Raw genomic sequence first — 21427 nt, 5'->3', positions numbered from 1 at the left:
AAAAACCTAAAGTATTCCAACTTGATTTATTATAAGCTTCATTTTCTATTATATAGTAGGTTATATCTTGTATATATCATCAAGGATAAAGTTTTATTTTCCACAAGAATCAACAACTTTTTTTTTTGTCAATAAGCTAATTAACAACTTGACATATGAAACTGAAGCACTGTTTAAGGGGTGTCATTCTTAATGTGGGAGGCAGGTTAATGGTCATGTAAGATGAACCAAGACTTCTGCACTGAAAAATCATTAAAAATATTTGAGATTTTGCAGTGACTTTTTGGAATTTTTGCAAATGATAAGATGAACTGATGAACCCTTCATCTACAATTCATTTTTATTGATTTAAAAATAATAAACTTGTTCTATCCCAACAAACCACAGCTCTATACCAAGAATTCATGCCATACATATTACATCATCCCAGCTTTTATGTTGTTGGTGCTTCATATATCATCACTTCATCTGTTTATCCCCCTGACATCTCCCTCTCTATGTTTTAAAATTCAGCTACTATCCAACTGATGATATAGCAGGTTTTGGTTTCCCTGAATCCCCCAAACACATCAGTAACAGAAAAGCGAAGTCATTCTGTAATCTTTGCTTTTCCAGATTCTCTTCTCATTCACTATGCTTGTTGTTTTCAAGCACCAACAACAATAAACATTATTGCTCCTCACAGCCGACACCATATCCCAATTTCCAACTTGGTTCTGATTCACATTAACATGCAATTTTGCTGGTAGATATAAATTTCAGAAGTGATCAATTTCATCAACTAGCTCACTGGGGTGGTCAAAACTAAGCATGGTTTACCTCTTGGTGCAACACCCTAATGGATACCTAATAGTCAATCACAGTCTGGATGGAGGTTATATATGCTTCATACTTCCCCACTTCATTTTGAGTAAAAGAATATTGGTTTGGGGAAAGAACAAAACTTAAGCCTGCTAGTCCCAGTTTCACTCAAATGGTTGTCCACCCTTTCCAGCCCTCCAAATGCTATATCATCCTCAAGTTCTGCCTCTGAACAAGAAGAACCCAAAAATTTAAAAATAAATAAAAAATAAAAAATCCATGGCAGCACTGTGGTGGAGTCAACTACCTTCCCATTCCCTTGTGAATTATGTGATTGTCAAGCTACCTAGTTACAAGGTGTGGAACTTGCAGCTGCAATATTAAAGAACCAGCAGTACTTCATTTGATATATAGAATTCTAGATACTAGTATTAATTCTGATTGGGCGAGTATTTATTATGTACAACCTCCTAGAGTAAACTTCGGATTAATGAGTTTGCTTCATATAATTCAATTCTGCACTGAGATCTGACCTACCAGCAATTCTATTCTTATTGGTTGAGGGAGAATTTAGCAATTTGATAGTGCCCAAAATTAGTTGCAATTGCCCAGAATACTACTCTTCCTATCTGTTAGTCTCTATTGGGAAATCAAGACAATGACTAGTTACAGATATGTGCACATCACATTGAAATAAAACCCAGACCTGTTCTTGACAAAGGAAGAAGAAAACACCAAAAGAAAGGTTTGGTCCGAGTCTCTTTCTCCCAAAATCACAATCATGGTTCTCCATCACCAGGATTGAATAGTTAACCAAGGAATATAATATACCCTTTGATGGACCTTCTGAGTAAACATTGTTATTCATGAGAATACATTTGCTGATTAGTAGTTTCATGGAAATATATAAAAACCAAAAAGCCTGTACTAATCCAAGCCTTAACATCAACTTTATATCCAAATACTAAAGCAGTCCAAGATTCATAACTAAAACCACACTAGCTCTTTGTCATCAAGCAGCAAAGTTCAACGATTATAGTAATGCATATGATGCAGAGGTTAACCAAACAATATGATTCGGCGGTAGAGAGGAAGAGACAGGAATCTGTAGGAAAATTAACCCAAAAGCCAGAAACAGATATATTAATCCTTATTGGACCACCATGCAATATGGTTCAAGTCATAATCCTTATCCTTCAGTTCCATGTCAAAATTCCCTTCGGAAATGATGTATGTAAAGTGGAATAGATATTTTTTGTAAGGATAACCTTCGCGGATTTATTAAAACATGAAAAATGAAAAGTTTTAGTTAGCAAACTACATGTTCTCAGTAAGTTTAACGGTATGTATTCCGTGAATTCTTATATACATTATGGTATAACTTCACAATGCAATCTTAACCATCATATTCGTCCCATATATAAGATCTACTATGCATATGTAGTGACGTTAGCTAATCTTAACCATTCACATAATACGTTTTTGTTCAAAAGTTATCTTAATAGAAAAAAAAAACCTCTCTATTTGCTATTGAAATCCTTACCGACTAGTTAGAATAAAGATAGAGAAAGCAACACGATTCTATAAAGCTAGTGGATTTTCATGCCTAGTCAGTTTCATCTGATGTTATAGACAAACACAAACCCACCCTCAAATTTCAAGTGAATGAATCATTTGAAAACCAGACTCGATTTCTGAAGGATAATGTTAAAATGATACCTTACTTTAGTAAATGCATCTTCCTACAACCTTAGCTAGTATTGGTGTTACACTTTTAGCTTTGAGTCTAATTTTTGTTGCTAATGAGGTGGGTGATGACATGTTAACATCACGCCTATATTAAGTTTAAGGAACCTTGCGTGGAAAATATATGCACGCCAAACTTGGTCAAATTGGGTTTAGTGGGATGCCCTAAAATATAATCAAAGTTCTCCATTGTAGCATGCATATTGACTCTACTAAGGGAGAGATGGGGTGGGGTTTTCATGAGGCTTTTGCCTGCTTTCTATGTTAGGCAGAGAAAATGCTATGTATTCTTTAAGGGTCTTGATCTGTATCCCTAATTTGACAAAGCATAGAGGGATTAGTATTCTTTCCACCATTAGAATTATAGGTATGTACTTCACATGGAGATGAGTCAGGTATGATGATGAAGATGGTGAAGAAGAAGATGTAGGGGCGGCTCTGCCTATGCGAGTCTTATCTTTGGTGACTGTTGATGTTAGCTTTTTGGGTGGTGATGGAGGTTTGTTTGGTTTTGATGAAGAAAAATTTTAAAGGGCGGTGATCATAGCATGTGGAAAATGGAAAATAGAAAATAAAACTATGAAGCAAAGCTATGTAGCCAAGAGCAAAAGGCCAAGAGGAAAAGGAACAATACAAATAGAAAAGAAAAGAAAAAAGAAACCCCCCAAGCTTTCGGTAGAGAACTAGAGAAGGCAAAGGAGCACAAGCACGTAAGGCTTTTGCAGATCGATGTTGGCTTCCCACCAAATATGATGCTTACCAAATCCTCCTCTCCTTTCTCCTTTACTTGCTTTATATTTTTGCCAAAGGGGGGACATGCCAATTGGCAACATGGTGCATCCCCCTGCTCATCTGTCTCATAAACATTCCGGGTCCGGCATTAGGGGTTTGTCCAAAACTTTGGATCCCCTTACACCCCAAATAATCTTCATCCTTAAACGTAATCTATCGCTATGAACTATTACTCTTACATTGAGTCTGAATTCTTCTTTGGTTTGATCAATTTCATATCTCAAATGTTTGAAGAGATATTATTTGATAGCTTAAAATATAAATATCAAAAGACAAAAAACTAAAAATCTCACATACTTGCGATCTACAGAACGAAAATCGAAATTAAATAAACAAACAAATAGAACGTGAAAAATGAATCGATAAAACATAAAATGATTATTTGTAACTCAAACAAACAACTATTCAACCATTACCTGAATCGTAAGATATCTTTTACCACTAGACTGGTTGACAATTCATCATTTTCCATTATTCACACCAGGCCATTCGGACATCCAATACTCCGGGTCAAACCAAAAGAAACGAATCAAGGAATGGTTCTCGGGTCATGAAAAACCCGTGAAACCTGACCCACCAACCCACCAAACCCATTCCATGCCACCACGATAGTTCTAGATGCTGACACAGAGCGTGTCAACACACGCGCAAGCAAAAAAAAAGAAATTAATCCTCGAAAACATGCCTCTAATAATCCAACAAAATCCAATAAATGCTGACTGAGTTTCCAAAAAAACGTTTCCGTAAAACCCATCCCTTCTGTACCCTGATGCTGACCAATCAACACCCTACTTTTCTGTTAGTTGTAAAAACAAGAAAAACTCTTTATTTATTTATTTATTTTTATCTAACTATTTAATCAATCACGACTTTAAGCCCTAATTAAGCATCGCACGCTGACCAATGACCGCCTTAATTGCCAGATTGGAACCCAAAAAAAAAAAAAAAAGAAAAGATAAAAAAGATATTATAATGAAAGAGATGGGAAAAGAGATGAAAGTGCTTTTTTGAAAAGCAATATATTCAACTTCTAGCAGTTGTAAGAAGACAGAAGAAACTAATTTGAAACGGAAAAAGAAAGAAAGAGAGAGAAGAGAGAAGCGAGCTGAAAATGAATTGAAGAGGAAGAAGACAGACGACGATGATCTGCGGCGGAGCTGCGGTGGTTGGCGGCGGAGGAGGAAGAATAAGAAGGAGTGAGAGAGAGGCAAATGCGTTGTGTCTCGAGATGCGAGCTGATTTTGATTCCGGCAGAAAAGGAACCTTCTCCGTACTCCTCCTTTTCTTGCTTTTGATTCTCATTCTTCCCAGCATTTAATCTTCTTCCTTTTTCTCTTCTACACTCTTCTTCTTCGTCAAGCTCAAATTAGAATACTGTTCCCCTCCAAAACGGTGTCGTTTTGGTGCGTAGTCTCTGATGCTCTGTGGGAGACTGGTTGAGATCGCTGTGATATGCTCCAATCGGTCGCCGGGTGCATTCTTGAAGACTCCGGGATTGGTTAGGGTTCCTTTTACTGTGAGTTTTCGCTTGTGAGTCTGTCTCTGAGGTGGTGCTGTTGTTCAGCTCAGCTCAGCTTCTGAGGTGATACTGTTATACGTGGTGATATGGTTGATTGAATTTGCTGTGTATAGAGTTTTTGTGCTTTCGATTTTAGCTGTTTCGATACTGGTTTGTGACTTTTCATTCTGTTGTGATTTCCAAATTTTCGAAGAAAAAAGAGGATAGACAGTTAAACAGTGGAAACAAAATCATAATCAAAGCCATACACATCCCACCATTTTTGTTGTGGGGGGCTTTAGTCTCATACACTTAGATTTAGGACAGAAAAAAAAAATAAAAGGAATTTAGTTTTCGAGGAAGAGCTGGAAAGAGGAGGAAGATCCAGAGCTGGTTCGTATTCGTGTTGGATTTTTACAATTCTATGGGAATATCTTTCTATGGGAATACCTGATCGTTCCCTGCCAGATCTAATAGAGAAAGCTAGGTGCTGGATTACTAGGGGAGGAACTGAATTGAGGTCTTTGGATATGCCGAGTAACGGTTGCAAGATGTGTTGTGATTGCCATAAGGACACCAGTGGTGTTGGCCATAGATATCACTGCCAAAGCTGTGGGAGGTGGATTTGTGGGGAGTGTGTTCAGGGTGGTGAATGGGATGGTTTGAAGAGCAGTGATGGGGTTGGAGAGGAGACGATCAAGTTCTGCAAGTTTTGTTCTTTGGTTAGTTTAAGGAGGGAAGGTGGAAGAAAGTGTAGTGAGAAAGTACACCCTTCTGTTTCTCCTCGAGAAAGCCCTGAACCACCATCCCCGTGTTTTAGCAATGAAACAATCAAGTGTTCTGCAGATGATGAATCCACTGTGACTGATCATCTGTCAAAGTATCTTGAAGTACCGGATATTGGCTGTTCTCCCCGTGCTGTCAGGAGTATGCCTTCATTGGGTTCTTACCCTTCTCCAGTAGCTGTTCGTCGCTCTCACAGTAGGTATGTATACAGTCTTAAAGCTTTATGGAATTATGTTCGATTGATTTGTTGCTTTAGTATTCAAAGTTTTTTATTTCATTTTCAAGTGTTGCCAAGATATGGAGGTAATTAAGTTTCCTCATCAATTCCATGTTTACTTTGCAGGAGTGATGAAGAAGAGGCAGAAGATTCGGCAAAGAACTTTTGCAGCCCTTTAAGTGAATATTGTGATGACCATTTGGATATAGATAGTGTTAGTGCTAGGAGTGAGTTTTACAGTGTGAGGTCTCTGGGATCCAGTCAGTTTGATTGCTCATCTAGAATTTACTACACTTCTAATAGAGGGCATTCAGTACAGCAGAGGCAGCAAGAAATCCCAGTGACTCAGAGTGATGGCCCCTTGGGTCAACAGACTAAGGCTGTTTTTAAAAGGCCTGAGACAAGGACTGAGGATCCAGATATGACTGATGATTGCTCTGATGACTTGTCAGCTTTCCGCAGCCAATATGAGAAGCCATTGGATTTTGAAAACAATGGGATCTGGTATCCCCCTCCTCCCGATGATGCGAATGATGAGGCAGAGAGTAATTTCTTTTCCTATGATGATGAAGATGATGATATTGGAGATTCAGGTGCAATGTTTTCTTCCAGTAGTAGCTTTTCAAGCATGTTTCCTACAAAGGACAAGCAGAATGAGGGTAACAAGGAACCTCTTAGAGCTGTGGTTCAGGGGCACTTTAGAGCGCTTGTGTCACAGCTATTACAAGGTGAGGGTTTCATGAGCAAAGAGGATGGAGATGAAGACTGGCTTGACATAGTAACAACAATAGCATGGCAAGCTGCAAATTTTGTTAAACCAGATACTAGCCGAGGAGGGAGTATGGATCCTGGTGATTATGTGAGAATTAAATGTATTCCATCAGGAAGTCCAAGTGAGAGGTATAGTGTCCCTGTCCATTAGTAGATTTTGTGTAAGGCGAGATCGATTTATATCTTTGACTGATCGTTTTTTAATATGCAGCACCCTCATAAAAGGAGTGGTTTGTACAAAGAATATAAAGCACAAGCGCATGACCTCACAGTACAAAAATCCTAGATTACTTATCTTAGGGGGAGCACTTGAATATCAGAAAGTTCCGAACCAGTTGGCCTCTTTTAACACGTTACTGCATCAGGTTTTGTTTCTTTTCTTGACATTTTATTTTTATTCTACTGAGCCATGTCTTTCTCCAAGAACTGATTATGTAATATATTGCAAAATAAAAGTTCTAAATAAATTGTTTTCGAACAGGAAAACGATCATCTTAGGATGATTATCTCAAAGATAGAGGCCCTTCGTCCAAATGTTTTGCTGGTAGAGAAAAGTGTATCTTCATATGCTCAAGAACATCTGCTAGCAAAGGAAATATCATTAGTTCTGAATGTTAAAAGGCCAGTACTAGAGCGCATAGCTCGGTGCACTGGGGCCCTTATTACTCCATCAATCGATGATATCCCTAAGTCCCGGTTGGGACATTGTGAATTGTTCCGGTTGGAAAAAATTTCTGAACAGCATGAGCCAACTAATCAGTTCAACAAGAAACCAGTGAAAACCTTGATGTTTTTTGAAGGGTGCCCAAGGCGTCTTAGTTGCACGGTAATGATATTCCTATACAACATTTCTCTTTACTTTTATAATTTGAGCATCTTCAGTTGTTTTATTATAATTTACTCATAATCTGCTAGCCTGGTATAGCGTAAGGAATTTGAACTTCGTTATCTCTTATCAATTTCTGTTCTGTTCTAGGTCCTACTGAAAGGTGCGTGTGTTGAACAACTGAAGAAGATCAAACATGTTGTTCAGTATGCAGTGTTTGCAGCTTATCATTTGTCCCTGGAAACATCATTCCTTGTTGATGAGGGTGCTACTCTGCCCAAGATGACACCTAGACACTCAATTTCAGCTAATTCTCTAGCTTCGAGCAATTCCAAAGCTGTAGCTGATGCTTCTACTCCAGATGATGATATTTTGGGCTTGATCCCAGAAATTGATAGATCAGATTCTTTGTCTGGGCATCTTGTTCCTGACCATAGTTTTCCTTTATCTATTGGTTCTGTGGACTTTGAGGTTGGAAACGCATTTTCTGATCCATATAATGATGATTTAGCATCTCACATGTTTTCAGACACTTCTTCACATCAATACAAGGATATATCGTCACTGATTGCACAGTCTGCTGCAACAAAATGTATTTCCCAACTGGAGTTGCAAGATACCTTGCCTCATGTTGAGAGTCAACATGAGGATATTCATGAATTGACGAGCTCTGAGAAGATTGATCAGAATGAGCCTTCCAGTGAGTACTTCTCTACTGCTGACACTCATCAAAGCATATTGGTATCCTTTTCAAGCCATTGTGTGAAAGGAACTGTTTGTGAACGCTCCCGACTTCTGCGAATAAAGTTCTATGGCTGCTTTGATAAGCCACTGGGCAGATACCTTCGTGATGACCTATTTGATCAGGTAGTTCTTTGTTGTTTTATAATATTCCAAGTTATAGAATGGAATTATAGCTAATGAGGTTCATAACTTGCAGACATCTTTCTGTCGATCTTGTAAAGAGCCAACCGAGGCCCATGTTTCATGTTACACCCATCAACAAGGAAACCTTACCATTAATGTGAGACGCCTTCCTTCAATGAAGCTACCTGGGGAAAGAGATGGTAAAATATGGATGTGGCACCGTTGTCTGAGGTGTGCCCATATAGATGGAGTTCCACCGGCAACACGTAGAGTAGTCATGTCAGATGCTGCCTGGGGACTTTCTTTTGGAAAGTTCTTGGAACTTAGCTTTTCAAACCATGCAACTGCTAATCGTGTTGCTACTTGTGGTCATTCATTGCAACGAGACTGTCTCCGTTACTATGGGTAAGTACTAGTTGGATTGGCTATTAACTTTTTTCATATTAAGTGATCCTATAAAAACAAAAAAATTGACTACTGTTGTGTAACAGATTCGGGAGCATGGTGGCATTCTTCAGATATTCCCCCATTGACATTCTTTCTGTCCATTTGCCACCTTCGGTGCTTGAATTCAATGGCCAAGTTCAACCAGATTGGATAAGAAAAGAGGCAACAGAGGTGCTTTAGAGAACTTAATTCCACTTAATAATGATTTTTCCTGGACTGGTATTCAACCAGTTATGTAGTTTATGATACTTACATCACAATTCTAAGTACCATTCATTTAATATTTTTTATATATCAGCTCATGGGAAAGATGGAAACCTTATATGCGGAGATATCTGATGTACTTGACCACATGGAAGAAAAGAATAGATCTTTTGGATGTGAAATGTCAGGTGCAGGTGGATTACAGAACCACATTGTGGAGCTGAAAGATCAGCTTAAAAAGGAGAGGAATGACTACATTGTAAGTATAAAACTCAGTATTGTGACTGATCAGATAGTTACATGGGAAGCTCAAGTGCATATCCTCGTAATTGTTTTGTGTTGTTATTGTTATTTCTTTTCTAATGCCTTATGGAAATTGAATCTAGTTTCCTTGTTTGTTAATAGGGTTTTCTGCAACCTGCTATCGTGGAGACTTCTGACCCTGGACAAATGGCTGTAGTAGACGTTCTGGAGTTAAATCGCTTAAGAAGATCTCTTTTAATTGGTTCTCATGTTTGGGATCGCCAGCTTTATTCGTTGGATTCACTTATTCAGAAGAATCCAGTTTCCAGGGCTACAAATGGGGTTGTATCTGCTGGCTACCTGCAAGAATTGAGTACTGATCCATCTAGTAAGGATGACAGACTTGATTTTGCCCATGAAGGTAGTGATGTGTCTGAATCTCCAAAATTTCTGGTGCCTCCTGGAAATGATTTGCTGTCAGACAAAGAACCTGAGGAGGATATGCATTCAGATAGGGATATTGTTGTTGATGAGACATCCTTTGAAAGCTTACCCTCTCATAATTCTACTCTTTCTGAGAGAATAGATTCTGCATGGACGGGAACTGATCAACTTTTGGTGAAAGCTCAACCACTTCATGCATCACAGGCAGATGTAGTCCAACCTGCTGCTGTTAGGCCAACGAGCCAATTTGATGATCCTCCTTTCAGAAAGCTGGTGTCACCAATGAGAGTTCACTCGTTTGATTCAGCTGTAAGATTTCAAGAAAGGATAAGGAAAGGGTTGCCACCTTCTTCGTTGCATTTGTCAACACTACGATCATTTCATGCTTCTGGAGATTACAGGAGTATGATGAGAGATCCTCTTTATAGTGTAACAAGGACTTATTCTCAGGCATTGCCGTCAGAGGCTCAGAAGTTAAACGTAATACTAAGTTCCACACCCTCATTTATCTCCTCTGCATCTCAAATAGCTGATGGAGTCCGGTTGCTGCTTTCTCAGACAACCAACAATAATGTAGTTGTTGGTGTTTATGACAGTGAGCCCACAAGCATTATATCGTATGCCCTTAGTTCTAAGGATTACGAGGACTGGATTGGTGATAAGTTGAATGAGCATGAGGGCACTTGGAACATTCATGAAAGCTTCAAAGAAGATTCAGCAGCTCCCACCTTTTCACCATGGCAATCTTTTGGTTCTATGGACTTGGATTATATCCACCATGGAAGTTATGGATCTGAAGATGCTTCATCATCTATGAGTAACTTGTTTGCAGATCCCAAGAAATCTCCACACTTAAGGATTTCCTTTGGGGACGAGTCCTCAAATGCGGGAGGCAAAGTGAAGTTTTCTGTGACTTGTTATTTTGCAAAGCATTTTGACTCTCTTAGGAAGATATGCTGCCCTAATGAAGTGGATTTTGTACGATCCTTGAGCCGCTGCCAAAGATGGAGTGCACAAGGGGGGAAAAGCAATGTATATTTTGCCAAATCATTGGATGATAGATTCATCATAAAGCAGGTTACAAAGACGGAGTTGGAATCCTTTCAGGAATTTGCACCCGAGTATTTCAAATATTTGACAGATTCTCTTGGCTCTGGAAGCCCTACTTGTCTTGCAAAAATTCTTGGTATATATCAGGTTAGGACTTCCTTCTCGGTTTCTTGTTTCTTTGTTGTTGTATAGGCATCTTGATGAGTATTGACTTTGATTTTGTGATATGGGTGTGTTGGCAGGTCACTGTTAAACACCTGAAAGGTGGGAAGGAAACTAAAATGGATTTGATGGTGATGGAGAACCTTTTCTTTAAAAGAAATATATCAAGGGTATATGATCTCAAGGGGTCTGCTCGATCACGTTACAATTCTGATACTACAGGCGCAAACAAAGTACTGTTGGACATGAATTTGTTGGAATCACTCCGTACAAAACCCATATTTCTTGGAAGCAAAGCGAAGAGAAGCCTGGAAAGATCAATTTGGAATGACACAAACTTTTTAGCGGTATGCCTTCTGTCCCTTCACCCCCTTTCCTTTCTCTTGCATCTCACAGATTTATACCATGGATGCATTGAGATTTTTAAAATTATTTCCAAATGTATCACAGCTTTGACTGTGCTTAGAATGGACACTGTCATGTGTCATCTCATATGATCAAAACATCAGGTGAAAAAGTGCTGCTTTCAGTTATAAATGCTAATAATTTATTTAAAAAAGTAAAATCAGCTATGCCTACAATTGCATCTATCTGAACCAGATTAAAATCTGAATATAATAGCACTCATTGAATAACTGCCTTTGCTACAGTCTGTTGATGTAATGGACTACTCGCTGCTGGTTGGGGTAGACGATGAGCGGAAGGAACTGGTTTTGGGGATCATTGATTTCATGAGACAATATACGTGGGACAAGCATTTGGAGACCTGGGTCAAGGCATCTGGCATACTTGGTGGTCCGAAGAATTCTTCCCCAACAATAATCTCTCCCAAGCAATACAAGAAAAGATTCCGTAAGGCAATGACTACCTATTTTCTCACTGTACCTGATCAATGGTCTTCCTGAACTGCATCATTTCATTCTTTTATCCACTAAATGTGTTCATTAATAAAATAGGGGTATTGCTGCTGATAAACAGAGAGGAGGGAAATCCCTCCATCTGATAATTTTTTCTTTTTTGAGGGGGTGGGTTTTTCTTTCTTCCCTTTCTTTTGTATATGGGGCAGAAAGTAACCCAAGTTACTGTCTGGAGCTGGCAACTGTTATTTTGTTCAAGTTACCAGTCCTAGGGTGAAGTAGGCTTAGCAATGTGATGTAAACGTAGACTACTGTAAAAATTTGATAGGTGGATTTCTGGTTCCATGTTCTTCATCAGTAAAATATCAATGTTCAATTGGTCTCATGCTATACTCTTTTCAAGTTTCTGGGCACATGTACATGAATCTGGGAATGCATGTTAAGAGCATGCCATGAAATTTCCAAGCACATGTTCATTTTAATTCACATGTACACAGCTACCTTATGTCACCTTGCAATTCCGGAAAGCTTAGGAATGCACTTTTGGGATAGAATTCAGTTGTACATCTTTAACCTTAAAATCCAACTTTTATCTATACTGTATATTTGGGTTCACATCATATGATAAGTAGAAAAGAAGATCAAGCACTCATTCTACATCAGTTGGTTGATCTGAAACTGGGCAAACTGAAAGAGACTATAGACAGCATATAGCCTTCGATTCTTGACCGCCACGAACATTTCGATTACCAGCTGCCCTCTACTTGTTAAGAACCCACAGCTATTTGTATTTCTCCTTCATTTCGGAAGCTCACTCGCTTCTGCAGGTTCAAGCAATCCAAAACAAGAATGAAAATGATTTAGCGTTCACATATTAGTGCTCATTGTGATAGTTGCTTAAACTTCGTAAGTTTTAGGATGTAGATTGTAGAGTGCTAATTGGAGCAAAATGTCAAACATAAAAAAAAGGGTTTCCCTTGAAGATGCTACCAAAACATGTTGTGTGGTAACAGAGGGTTGACTAATTAGTGCTCATTGTAACCAACTTCCCTAAAATGCATATGAAAGTTGGGTTCAAGTCCAACCAGCTAAGGTGGGTAGCAAAGTCTAAGCACCATACATATTGCAATGCTCACTACGCTGATAAAGCAGGTGAAATGTTTGACTGTCTGATCATTCTTATCATATAGTCTCATTTTGATTGTCACAGTGTATGTATGAACAAGTAGGTTTCTTACACTATTTGTGAAAACCTGAAGTTAAAGTGTCAAGGTTTTTTTTTTTCTGGCTTGAGCTTAGACCAAGTTCAAGGGATGTTTGAGAGTTGAGAAAACAGTTTTCTTTTTCATCAAAATCACATGGTGTTCTTAAAGACTTTCTAAACTTAGAAACTAATCTGTGTCAAGGATCAGAGCACTAATCACATAGTGAAAATTATTTATAAAACATTAAAACTCATTCAAATATTCCTAATTAGGCTAGGTCCAACAACCAAGAATACTAGAATAGACTGTCATATAACTTGTACTTAGTTATAGGTACGGTCCACCAACTTAGTTGAATGTCTCCCTGTTATCTACTCAATGATTCAAGCAAGCAAAACCGAAACTGAACCATAATGTCAAAAACTGAAACCACTTAAAATGCCACAAAAACAGGATCCATGTCTTAGAAACAAGAAGAAGAAGAAGCCATACCTCACGCATCTTGGTGGCTTGTTTAACCACTTTTCCATGACCATCCTTCTCATTGAACTCACCACCAATGTTGGCATTAACCATGCAGAGATCCACAATCTTCTCTGCCGCCTCTTCCTCATTTCTGCTCTGCTGCATCAGCATCTCAACTTGAGCCTTGGGAAGCCTCATCCTCACCCTCACCGGCCCATCTTGATGAGATTTCTCGGGTATCGATCTCATCATGGAGAGGTCGGAAACCGACCTCCGAGACAGCATTAAACTCTCAAGCCTGTCCTTGGCAGTCATGTTTATTCCGGACCGGACTCTCCTCGGAACTTTGTCACTAAAACTATGAGCTGCAGCTGCCTTTGGCAACTCCACAAGGAAGTAGACTCCCTTGGCCTCAAGGTGTTGGTGTGGCTCCAAAGGCCTTGCTCGTATCCCTAAATGCTTTACCTCTTGGGATTTAAGCAAAACGTGACCAGGGTAGTTCTTCATTACCTGACCAGCTTGGACAGGCGTCTTCAACTTCAATGTCTCCCCACTAATTTGCATAACCTTTGCTTTCTTTTTGCTTCCCAAACTGTTTCCCATTGGGATCCAAATTCCCTCAGCTGGGTTGGCTCGCTCTCACAGATGATGATAATAGTGTTTTGGGGTAATGCAGAGAAGGAGTTCCAGGATAGGTATGAGAGAACGATTCCCATATAAATGGTCGTTGGTCAAACAAAGCAATTATTTAGAAAGAGGTTAGTTTATGACAAAAGCCTAAAGTACGTAACCTTTCACTTTCGACCCTAAATTGTCGTCGTTTAAACAGGGTTTTGTTATTTCAACAACCATCGTGTGTTCATATTCCATTGGATATAGCTCCAAAAACCCGTGATGTATGGAACAAAGATGATTGCATAATCCTATTTGTTCATATTCAAAGAATGTGAACAAACAACTTACGATAATCACGGCTCTCGTGCTTAAGATTTCTCTTTGGATTACGTACTTGAGATCGTGTATTCTAAAGACAAAGAGGCATTCATGTACGACTAGACCTAAGCCTTATCATGAAAGATCATGAAGTTCATATGCAAGTGACTGAAATGAGGTTAACATCGGCATGACAAGCGAATAGGCGGAGCTACGACTAGACCAAAGGGTGTCATGGTATCCCATGGTTTCTTCAGTTATCTTTACCATCTAGTTAAATTATCAAGTTTCGATGAAAAAATTACATACTAATTCTTTATATGACCCCTCTAAACGTGTATTCCTAGCTCCAGCAAGCGATGTTAACTGCCGGTATATATGATAAGCAAGGTTAGTGATGTTCACTTCAAGTGAGATTAAGGGTGGATAACCATTGCTAGCGAGGCAAACGGTGCTTATGTCTACTCATCTTTGATTGCCAATCCCGTGCCCGTGCTCACATTACAAGCGAGGGTAATGCCTAAAGTGCCTCTTCAAGGGAAACCGTCACTTAAAGCAAGTCCTAGTGATCATATTGACATATTCTATCAACAATAAGATTATGATGAGTTTATGACAAAGCCTTAAGACTCGTGTTTTGTCAATACCTTGAGCCTCAACTTGAGCCTCAAGGCGCGGTTGGCCAGTCCTTTTGGAACAGTAGTTAGACTCAAAATGTAGTTTTATAATTGGGATTTGCTTCGGATACAAATAAGCATATCTAAGCCGTTTTTCTTTTTTTAAGATTCAACAACCCTTTAATTGACATTACCTCTTTGATTTAATCATCTGAATTCGGGCTTCTCATTGTGTATATACTCTGAGAACATTGAAGTGGACTAGTAGACTGAGACTAGTGTTGGGTGAAAAGTATGGTCTCAGCTCATCAACTTGGAATTAAAAAGCGGCTAAAGTTTAAGATCATCTTAGACAAAAAGAAAGAATGAAATTTCACCGACTCGATCATCCTTTGTATACGTAATTGTCGTTCTTCTTTTGATAGACGTATAGCCTGAAAGTTTCAATGCCCAATTAAGCAACTATGATTCGAAGTTAACGTGTAGAAATGTAGAATGTTGGTATTAGTTCCAGGTACGCATCTAATGCATCAGTGCTGTCCTCCACAGTCTCTCGTCTTCGTTTGGATTACAAATTGAACATATGCTCAGTGAAAAATTGATCAATGTGTTATCTTGTAACAAACATGGATCAAATTGATACTACATTGATGCGACTATCTATCCCAAATACGATGTAAACTAAGTTTGCGTGAAGCAAGATTATACCGGTATTTTTCTGTCTCGTCATCTAGCTATTACTATTCATTTTGGGGCAAATGGAATTCCAACGTACTCATGCTTTATGCTTTACACCAAACTAATCAAACCAAACCGACGAGCTTATTCATTAGTATTTAGTAGGGTTCATAAACCATCCAATATAAACGTGCTTTATGACTTTGGAACTTCCAAAACTGAGCTCTGAGTAGGAAGATGTTCAATGCATACCGCTCTGTCGACATTGCGAAAGAAAACAAGCAGGGAATCTGATGCAGCTGAAATATAAATGTTGGAATCAGCGACTTGAATCTACAAGCCTAGGTTTTCTCGAATCCATGAGAGAATCTGGAATTCACCGGAGAATTGAGATAAACTCAAGGGTTTTATTATTATTAAAAGCTGACGACTACAACCAATTAAATGTCCTTATATAGGAAAATAAACCCTAGAGCAACTAACAACCAAGCCTAAAAGCCAATTAGGTTAAAAGAAAACAAAATCTAAAATAAACTAAAAAAACCTAAAATAATACTAAATGTCGAATCGGATTAATAAAACAATATCTTTTGGCCTTAATTTGAAAGGGCTCACTATAATGAGTCTTATAGATCTCGTCATTCTCATTCCGAAAATGTATTATGCGTTCCAAACAGACATTCTGGTCAAAAGTTGCTTTAAATCATATTTGTTTCTGGAAATCAGATTTCGCACAAACAACCCAGAAAGTCCAAAACAACATCTTGAATATTACAACAGCTAGCAACCTCTTGACACGTGAATTACCGATCTTCAAATCATTCTTTTTTATTATTCGCCGCTTCCTAACTTTTTCTTTTTTTTGTCTAAGTTTGGCCCATTCTCATCCTACATCAGAATCTTTACATGATTTAGAATGCCGTCCGGTGGAGTAAAGGAAGCACACCAACAGAAATTCTCCGGCAGAGTAACACTAGTATTGTTCCTAAAGCATTAAGGACAACATCATTTGGCGACGATAGCGCTAATCGTCGTTCTCGGCTGAAATCAAATCGAATGCTTACTAAGGAGTAAGGAGTGCCCTATTACTGGACAAAACCAGGTCCGGATCAATAAGACATATCGAATGCTTGTAAGTTGTGATCAACCAAAGACATGGGCGGTGAAGTTTAAGGTACTAATTTACTACAGAAGATGTAGACGGTCACTATCCTAAAGATAAGGATTTGATACCCCAAATTCAACGAACAATGGCATCCAAAATCAACAGGAATATTGTTGTATTGTCAAAGTACAGTTGTAAACGTGATCATCTTATTAAGTGTCCTTTCATCTACTTTATGAGATGTAAACCAAACTCATAATCAACTTGGTAGGTCTCATGAGCCCACGATTACAGCAAAGAAACTCTGTCTATGACCCGGAAATTCAATTATCCATAAACAGGTTTGCTTCTCATTTGGATTACCAGAAGAATGGTATTAGGAGGAAAAGCGCGTCTTGTGAGTGAAGGAAAAGAATGTTACAGCAGAACAATGTATTAAATCAGCACTTTGCACTCTTGAACAAGGAAGAAAATGAATATACAATGCATTGAGATCGATTGACTTGATCATCTCAATCTCGTATTCTCAGTTTCACACCACAAAAAAAGGAACAGTGGAACATACATTGAGAAAGAAACAAAAAAATTTGGAGGGATATTGATTAACAATTTGGAAATCAATGGCGTTACCCGTGTAGGCCTGTTGTTACACATGCTGCAATTTCCGAAGATGCTCCAGCAATGAACTAGCCTTCCTTTTGGCCCTCTCTGTTCCGCTCTTGGTGAGCTCTGTCAATGGTATGACTGCACCAAGCCTACTTAGGCAGGCAAGGTTCTCGGTCTCTCTCTTGCACAATGCGAGCAATATGGCAGATGCATTCTCTTTATTTCTAGGCAGACCTGTCCGCAAAAGGTCTATCAAAACAGGTATTGTGCCGGCCTTTACTATAGTAACTTTTGCCTCTTGATGGTTAGCAAGAACTGACATAATGGTCAGTGCTTCATCAACCATGCAATTGCTTGAATCAGTTAGCATCTTTAGTAAAGCTGTAATTATCCCCGCTCTGAGAGCCCTGCCCTTGTTGCCCTGATAAATACACAAATTGAACAGCGCTGTTGCGGCATCCTTCTTCCCTCTTGTGCTCCCATTTTGAAGCAATTCCACCAGAGCTTGAATTGCTCCTGATGCACCTATAATTATTTTGTTCTCATCAGCAAGCGACAGACTAAAAATGGTCGCTGCTGCGTTCTCTCGCGCCTCCATGCTTCCAGATCTTAGGACTTGGACAATAGAAGGAACAGCACCAGCAAGCATTATGAGCCCCTTGTTGTTTTCATATATAGAGAGGTTGAGAATGGACGTTACTGCATTCTCTTGTGTTAAGCCATCGTCTACTGTTAAGAGATTGACCAGTACTGGAATAGCACCCGCTTCTGCAATAAGTATTCGGTTATCAGTACTTCTTTTGGACAGTGACCTAATCTCTGATGCAGCTGCTCTCCGCTCCTCAATTGATCGACCTGCAAGCTTGCTTACCAGAGCTCGAATGGTCGCTATGTCCCCACTAATGTCACGAAAGGATCCATCGCTCTTCTTGAGTTTACCGTTTGTTAATCCCGTTGGCTGCTCAATGTTGTTGTCAATACACCACTGAGCAACTAGACTTCTCAAGACATAGTTTGGAGTTAATGTCAAGTTTTGAAGCTTCTGCTGAGTTTTCGGACAGGTTGTATTTCCGCAGTCTATCCATCTCTGTATGTAAGATCTCTCGTACGTCTGCAGAACCAGCAAGCCAAAGATTGTTGAGTTTCAGGAATAAATCAAAATACCATAGCCAAGGCAAGAACTTTGATGGATTTAGAAAGTGAAACAACCGATTTAGCATCTAGCATACCTGACCAGTGGCCACAATAACAGGATCTCTCATGAGTTCCAGAGATATTGGGCATATAAAATCAGCAGGGATGACAGTCGCGTCAGGCTTCTTGTTCATATCTTCGTCACCAACAACATGAGTTCCATTTGTCGAGCAGAGTGAGGGCAACTCTGCCACACGAAAATTACTCATCCTTTGCAATTTATGAACCAGATCATCAGCACTAAAGCTCTTGGGAAGACTGTTCGTCATCTTTGAACTACTATTATCCTCCACGACATGCACCCATTTGCCAGACTCTACCAGAGACTGAGGGAGGCAATGGAATGACATTTTCCTCGTAACCAACGACCCATATCTTTCAATCGCTCTTCTCAATTGTGATCTAACCAATGCAACCTAACCACATTCACCAAAAAAAGAACCCTTTTTACTCATAAATCTTTTGAATTTGTAAACGAAAAAATAAAACAGCTCAATGCTTAGTAAATGAACAAGATTCTAGCGAATCGGTCAGTCTCACCTGTTCTTCAACTTCCTCTGAGATTTCGAACTGATCATACGGTATTCCACCCAGCGCCTTCTCCAATTTCCAGGTGGCGCATTGGAAATGGAAGCTTATCTTCTTCTTTGCTTCCTCCTGATCATCACAAACCAATTCAAACATAAATTCACCTCCGATTTCACTACTAATTCAGCTCAGAACAGCTCGAAAAACTGCGAAATCGACTAAACACAAACTAACAACTATCGATTCCGCTATGAAGTATAGTACATTCCGATTCTACAGCACAACAAGATATGATATTGAAATTGAAAAATCTGAGAGGTAATAGCATAGCAAAACAGTGACTTACTGCGAGCACAGGAGCGGCGCAGCTGGAGTTGACTACTAGCCGCTTCGCGGCCAGAAGAGCCGTGACCAGATCGGAAACCCAAGGCTCCGACGAGCCGGAAGAAGTGGAAGCATTTAGAAACTCGCGGCCTTTGAAGTCCCTAATCTCCTCGAACAAATGCGTCAGCAGCGCGATCCGCCGCACCAGATCGGTGCATTCCTTCCTGAACACTCCGGCGGCGGAGGACTTATCGGCGCCGACGACGTCGTGGACGAGTTGCAGAAGCTCCGACGCGCGGTGGTGGTGGTCGGCGCCGGCCATCGGAGGGTGGCGAGGGGTTTCACGACCGGAGAAGAAGAAGCGGAGTGAGAATGCGGTTGAAATGGGTGGTGGTCATGGGATTATGAGAGTGAGGAGAAGAAGGAGAAGAAAGCAGAGAGAAAACAAGAAGAAACAGTTGGAAAATAAAAAGATTTGGAAATTAAAAAATGAAGAGGACGACGATCTCTTAAGATGGAGGTGGAAAGACGGTTGTGCCCTTTGGGTGAGTTGGCCTGCAAGCCTGGAAAGGCGGGGCAATTATCCCCCCGCCCAATCTTTGTTTATTATTATATTCCGCGAACAATGAGCGCCTCATACAGGTCGGCGGTCGGCCTCTGTTTTTTTTTTTGTGAAGAAATTTGATTAAACAAGAAATTTTCTTGTGCTGATGATCTTGCCTTGGTTGTGGAAGATACACTTTGGGAGATCTAGCAGTGCACCACACCATTATTGAGATGCATAATACTTTGAATGTTCATGAGTTTAATGACTGCATTATATTAACTGAAGAGACGTTTATTTTTTTACACGATAACTTAATGTGTTATGATAAGGCTCAACATTGCGTTATTAACACATATTAAAGACTAAATATATGTGTCAAGTAATGTTGGATGTGAAATGAATCGTTAGCAGAATATTCATACTATGTAATAAATTGGAATGTGATATAAAGTTTGCAAGTAGTGTATATATGCTGAATCGAGTATGACTTTGACAAACATAAGTTGTTTGCCGGCTCATAAACAATTAGCCTTTTGCTTAGAAGACGATAAATTAAGCTACCATTAAGCTTCTTATAAAAGAAACAGTCTATAGTTTTTCTTGATGTAAATTTGAATTAGCCCTAAAGTATGGTTAACTTGAGTTTTTCTTTTTTGTTTTGAATTAGTCTTTTTTCTTGATGGAGTTCCCCCAATTTAGAATTCAAGAACGACGTGCAGCCATAAAAATGCATATCATCCCAAGTTTGGTTAAGTTGTCATTTGACATTTTTCTTTGGCCTTACTTTCTTCAATAAAACTTTGATTACGGGAATTATTTAGTGATTCATACTTCGTTACAAGTGGCAATGCCATCCGTATACTCAAATTTTTCTGTAATGATAACTTCTATGATTAATTATAACATATATATAGATAGATGGTTGGATTTATGATTAACAATTGAGGTAGATATAGAAGGGTGCGTTGCATCCATGCAAGAACGAACGAGGTGAAGCCAGATGTTCTGCTCTATGGCATTTACAGTTTTAAAATTTTACTATATTGTGTGTTAGAGTTCTAATTACCATCGAAGTATATATATGTAGGACGTATACATTTGCAACTGTACGTCACCTAGCTATATGTTAAGAGTTGTGATATATTTTGATGTAAACAAAGAGATATGGCCGCTTTAGTCATTTCATTCCGCAGCCTCTCAAATGATGAAGATTAGACTATTACATACGTACTGTTGTTTTTACCATAGAATCATTACACACAGTTCTTATGACCTTCACAACATACAAAATAATCAAGAACATGCAATTCCTCGTTCTCTATTAAGAATGCGGGCGTCCACTTTGTAAGAGTGATCGAGGAAAAGATATATGATCGATATATGCGGTTTATGTTAGGAAGGATTGAATAGATCAACAGCCAGCTAGCTAGCTGGTCCAGATATATTTCTTGATCGGAAAATTCTTGTGGATTACATTTGAATTTGATATGGTTCTACAACATTTGTTTATATTT

At 39.1% G+C, this 21427-nt stretch overlaps 3 protein-coding genes and 1 non-coding gene across 5 annotated transcripts; 1 reads left to right on the top strand and 3 right to left on the bottom strand.

Moving 5' to 3' along the window:
- Positions 1-327: 327 nt before the first annotated feature.
- On the bottom strand, positions 328-1278 carry LOC101297635. Its single transcript, XR_184527.1, has 2 exons — positions 1109-1278; positions 328-1029 (listed from the first exon to the last, which is right to left on the bottom strand). It is a non-coding gene; the product is annotated as an uncharacterized LOC101297635 (transcript).
- Positions 1279-4276: 2998 nt separating this feature from the next.
- On the top strand, positions 4277-12092 carry LOC101297344. The gene is made up of 11 exons (XM_004297313.1): positions 4277-5822; positions 5967-6740; positions 6823-6976; positions 7093-7437; positions 7588-8304; positions 8378-8709; positions 8796-8922; positions 9050-9214; positions 9361-10839; positions 10935-11201; positions 11505-12092. The coding sequence occupies exons 1-11, from the start codon at positions 5278-5280 to the stop codon at positions 11757-11759; spliced, it is 5160 nt and encodes a 1719-aa protein (XP_004297361.1). The 5' UTR covers positions 4277-5277; the 3' UTR covers positions 11760-12092.
- A 137-nt stretch (positions 12093-12229) lies between these two features.
- Positions 12230-14097, bottom strand: LOC101296855 (uncharacterized protein At1g66480-like). 2 transcript variants are annotated; one of them, XM_004297312.1, is made up of 2 exons: positions 13409-14097; positions 12230-12532 (listed from the first exon to the last, which is right to left on the bottom strand). In XM_004297312.1, exons 1-2 carry the CDS (start codon positions 13982-13984, stop codon positions 12479-12481), a joined length of 630 nt encoding a protein of 209 aa, XP_004297360.1. In that variant the 5' UTR covers positions 13985-14097; the 3' UTR covers positions 12230-12478. The 2 variants fall into 2 exon arrangements, with proteins under 2 accessions (XP_004297360.1, XP_004297359.1); XM_004297311.1 differs by lacking the exon at positions 12230-12532 and having other exon boundaries at positions 13055-14097.
- A 3009-nt stretch (positions 14098-17106) lies between these two features.
- On the bottom strand, positions 17107-19688 carry LOC101314945 (U-box domain-containing protein 10-like). The gene is made up of 4 exons (XM_004298414.1): positions 19389-19688; positions 19055-19171; positions 18550-18930; positions 17107-18431 (listed from the first exon to the last, which is right to left on the bottom strand). The coding sequence occupies exons 1-4, from the start codon at positions 19686-19688 to the stop codon at positions 17361-17363; spliced, it is 1869 nt and encodes a 622-aa protein (XP_004298462.1). The 3' UTR covers positions 17107-17360.
- Between the last annotated feature and the right edge of the window lie 1739 nt (positions 19689-21427).

Source organism: Fragaria vesca, linkage group LG4 (assembly GCF_000184155.1).
Source record: "Fragaria vesca subsp. vesca linkage group LG4, FraVesHawaii_1.0, whole genome shotgun sequence".
Classification (NCBI taxonomy): domain Eukaryota; kingdom Viridiplantae; phylum Streptophyta; class Magnoliopsida; order Rosales; family Rosaceae; genus Fragaria; species Fragaria vesca.
The sequence above is the reverse complement of the archived record's forward strand: the minus strand, read 5'-3'. Positions and strand labels throughout refer to the sequence as shown.

Coding starts and splice junctions, on each gene's coding strand:
- LOC101297344 (XM_004297313.1), top strand. CDS start 5,278: ATGGGAATACCTGATCGTTCCCTGCCAGATCTAATAGAGAAAGCTAGG. Junction 6,741..6,822: donor TCAGGAAGTCCAAGTGAGAG/GTATAGTGTCCC, acceptor TTTAATATGCAG/CACCCTCATAAAAGGAGTGG. Junction 11,202..11,504: donor ATGACACAAACTTTTTAGCG/GTATGCCTTCTG, acceptor CCTTTGCTACAG/TCTGTTGATGTAATGGACTA.
- LOC101314945 (XM_004298414.1), bottom strand. CDS start 19,688: ATGGCCGGCGCCGACCACCACCACCGCGCGTCGGAGCTTCTGCAACTC. Junction 19,172..19,388: donor GCGCCGCTCCTGTGCTCGCA/GTAAGTCACTGT, acceptor TGTGATGATCAG/GAGGAAGCAAAGAAGAAGAT. Junction 18,931..19,054: donor CAGAGGAAGTTGAAGAACAG/GTGAGACTGACC, acceptor GAATGTGGTTAG/GTTGCATTGGTTAGATCACA.
- LOC101296855 (XM_004297311.1), bottom strand. CDS start 13,984: ATGGGAAACAGTTTGGGAAGCAAAAAGAAAGCAAAGGTTATGCAAATT.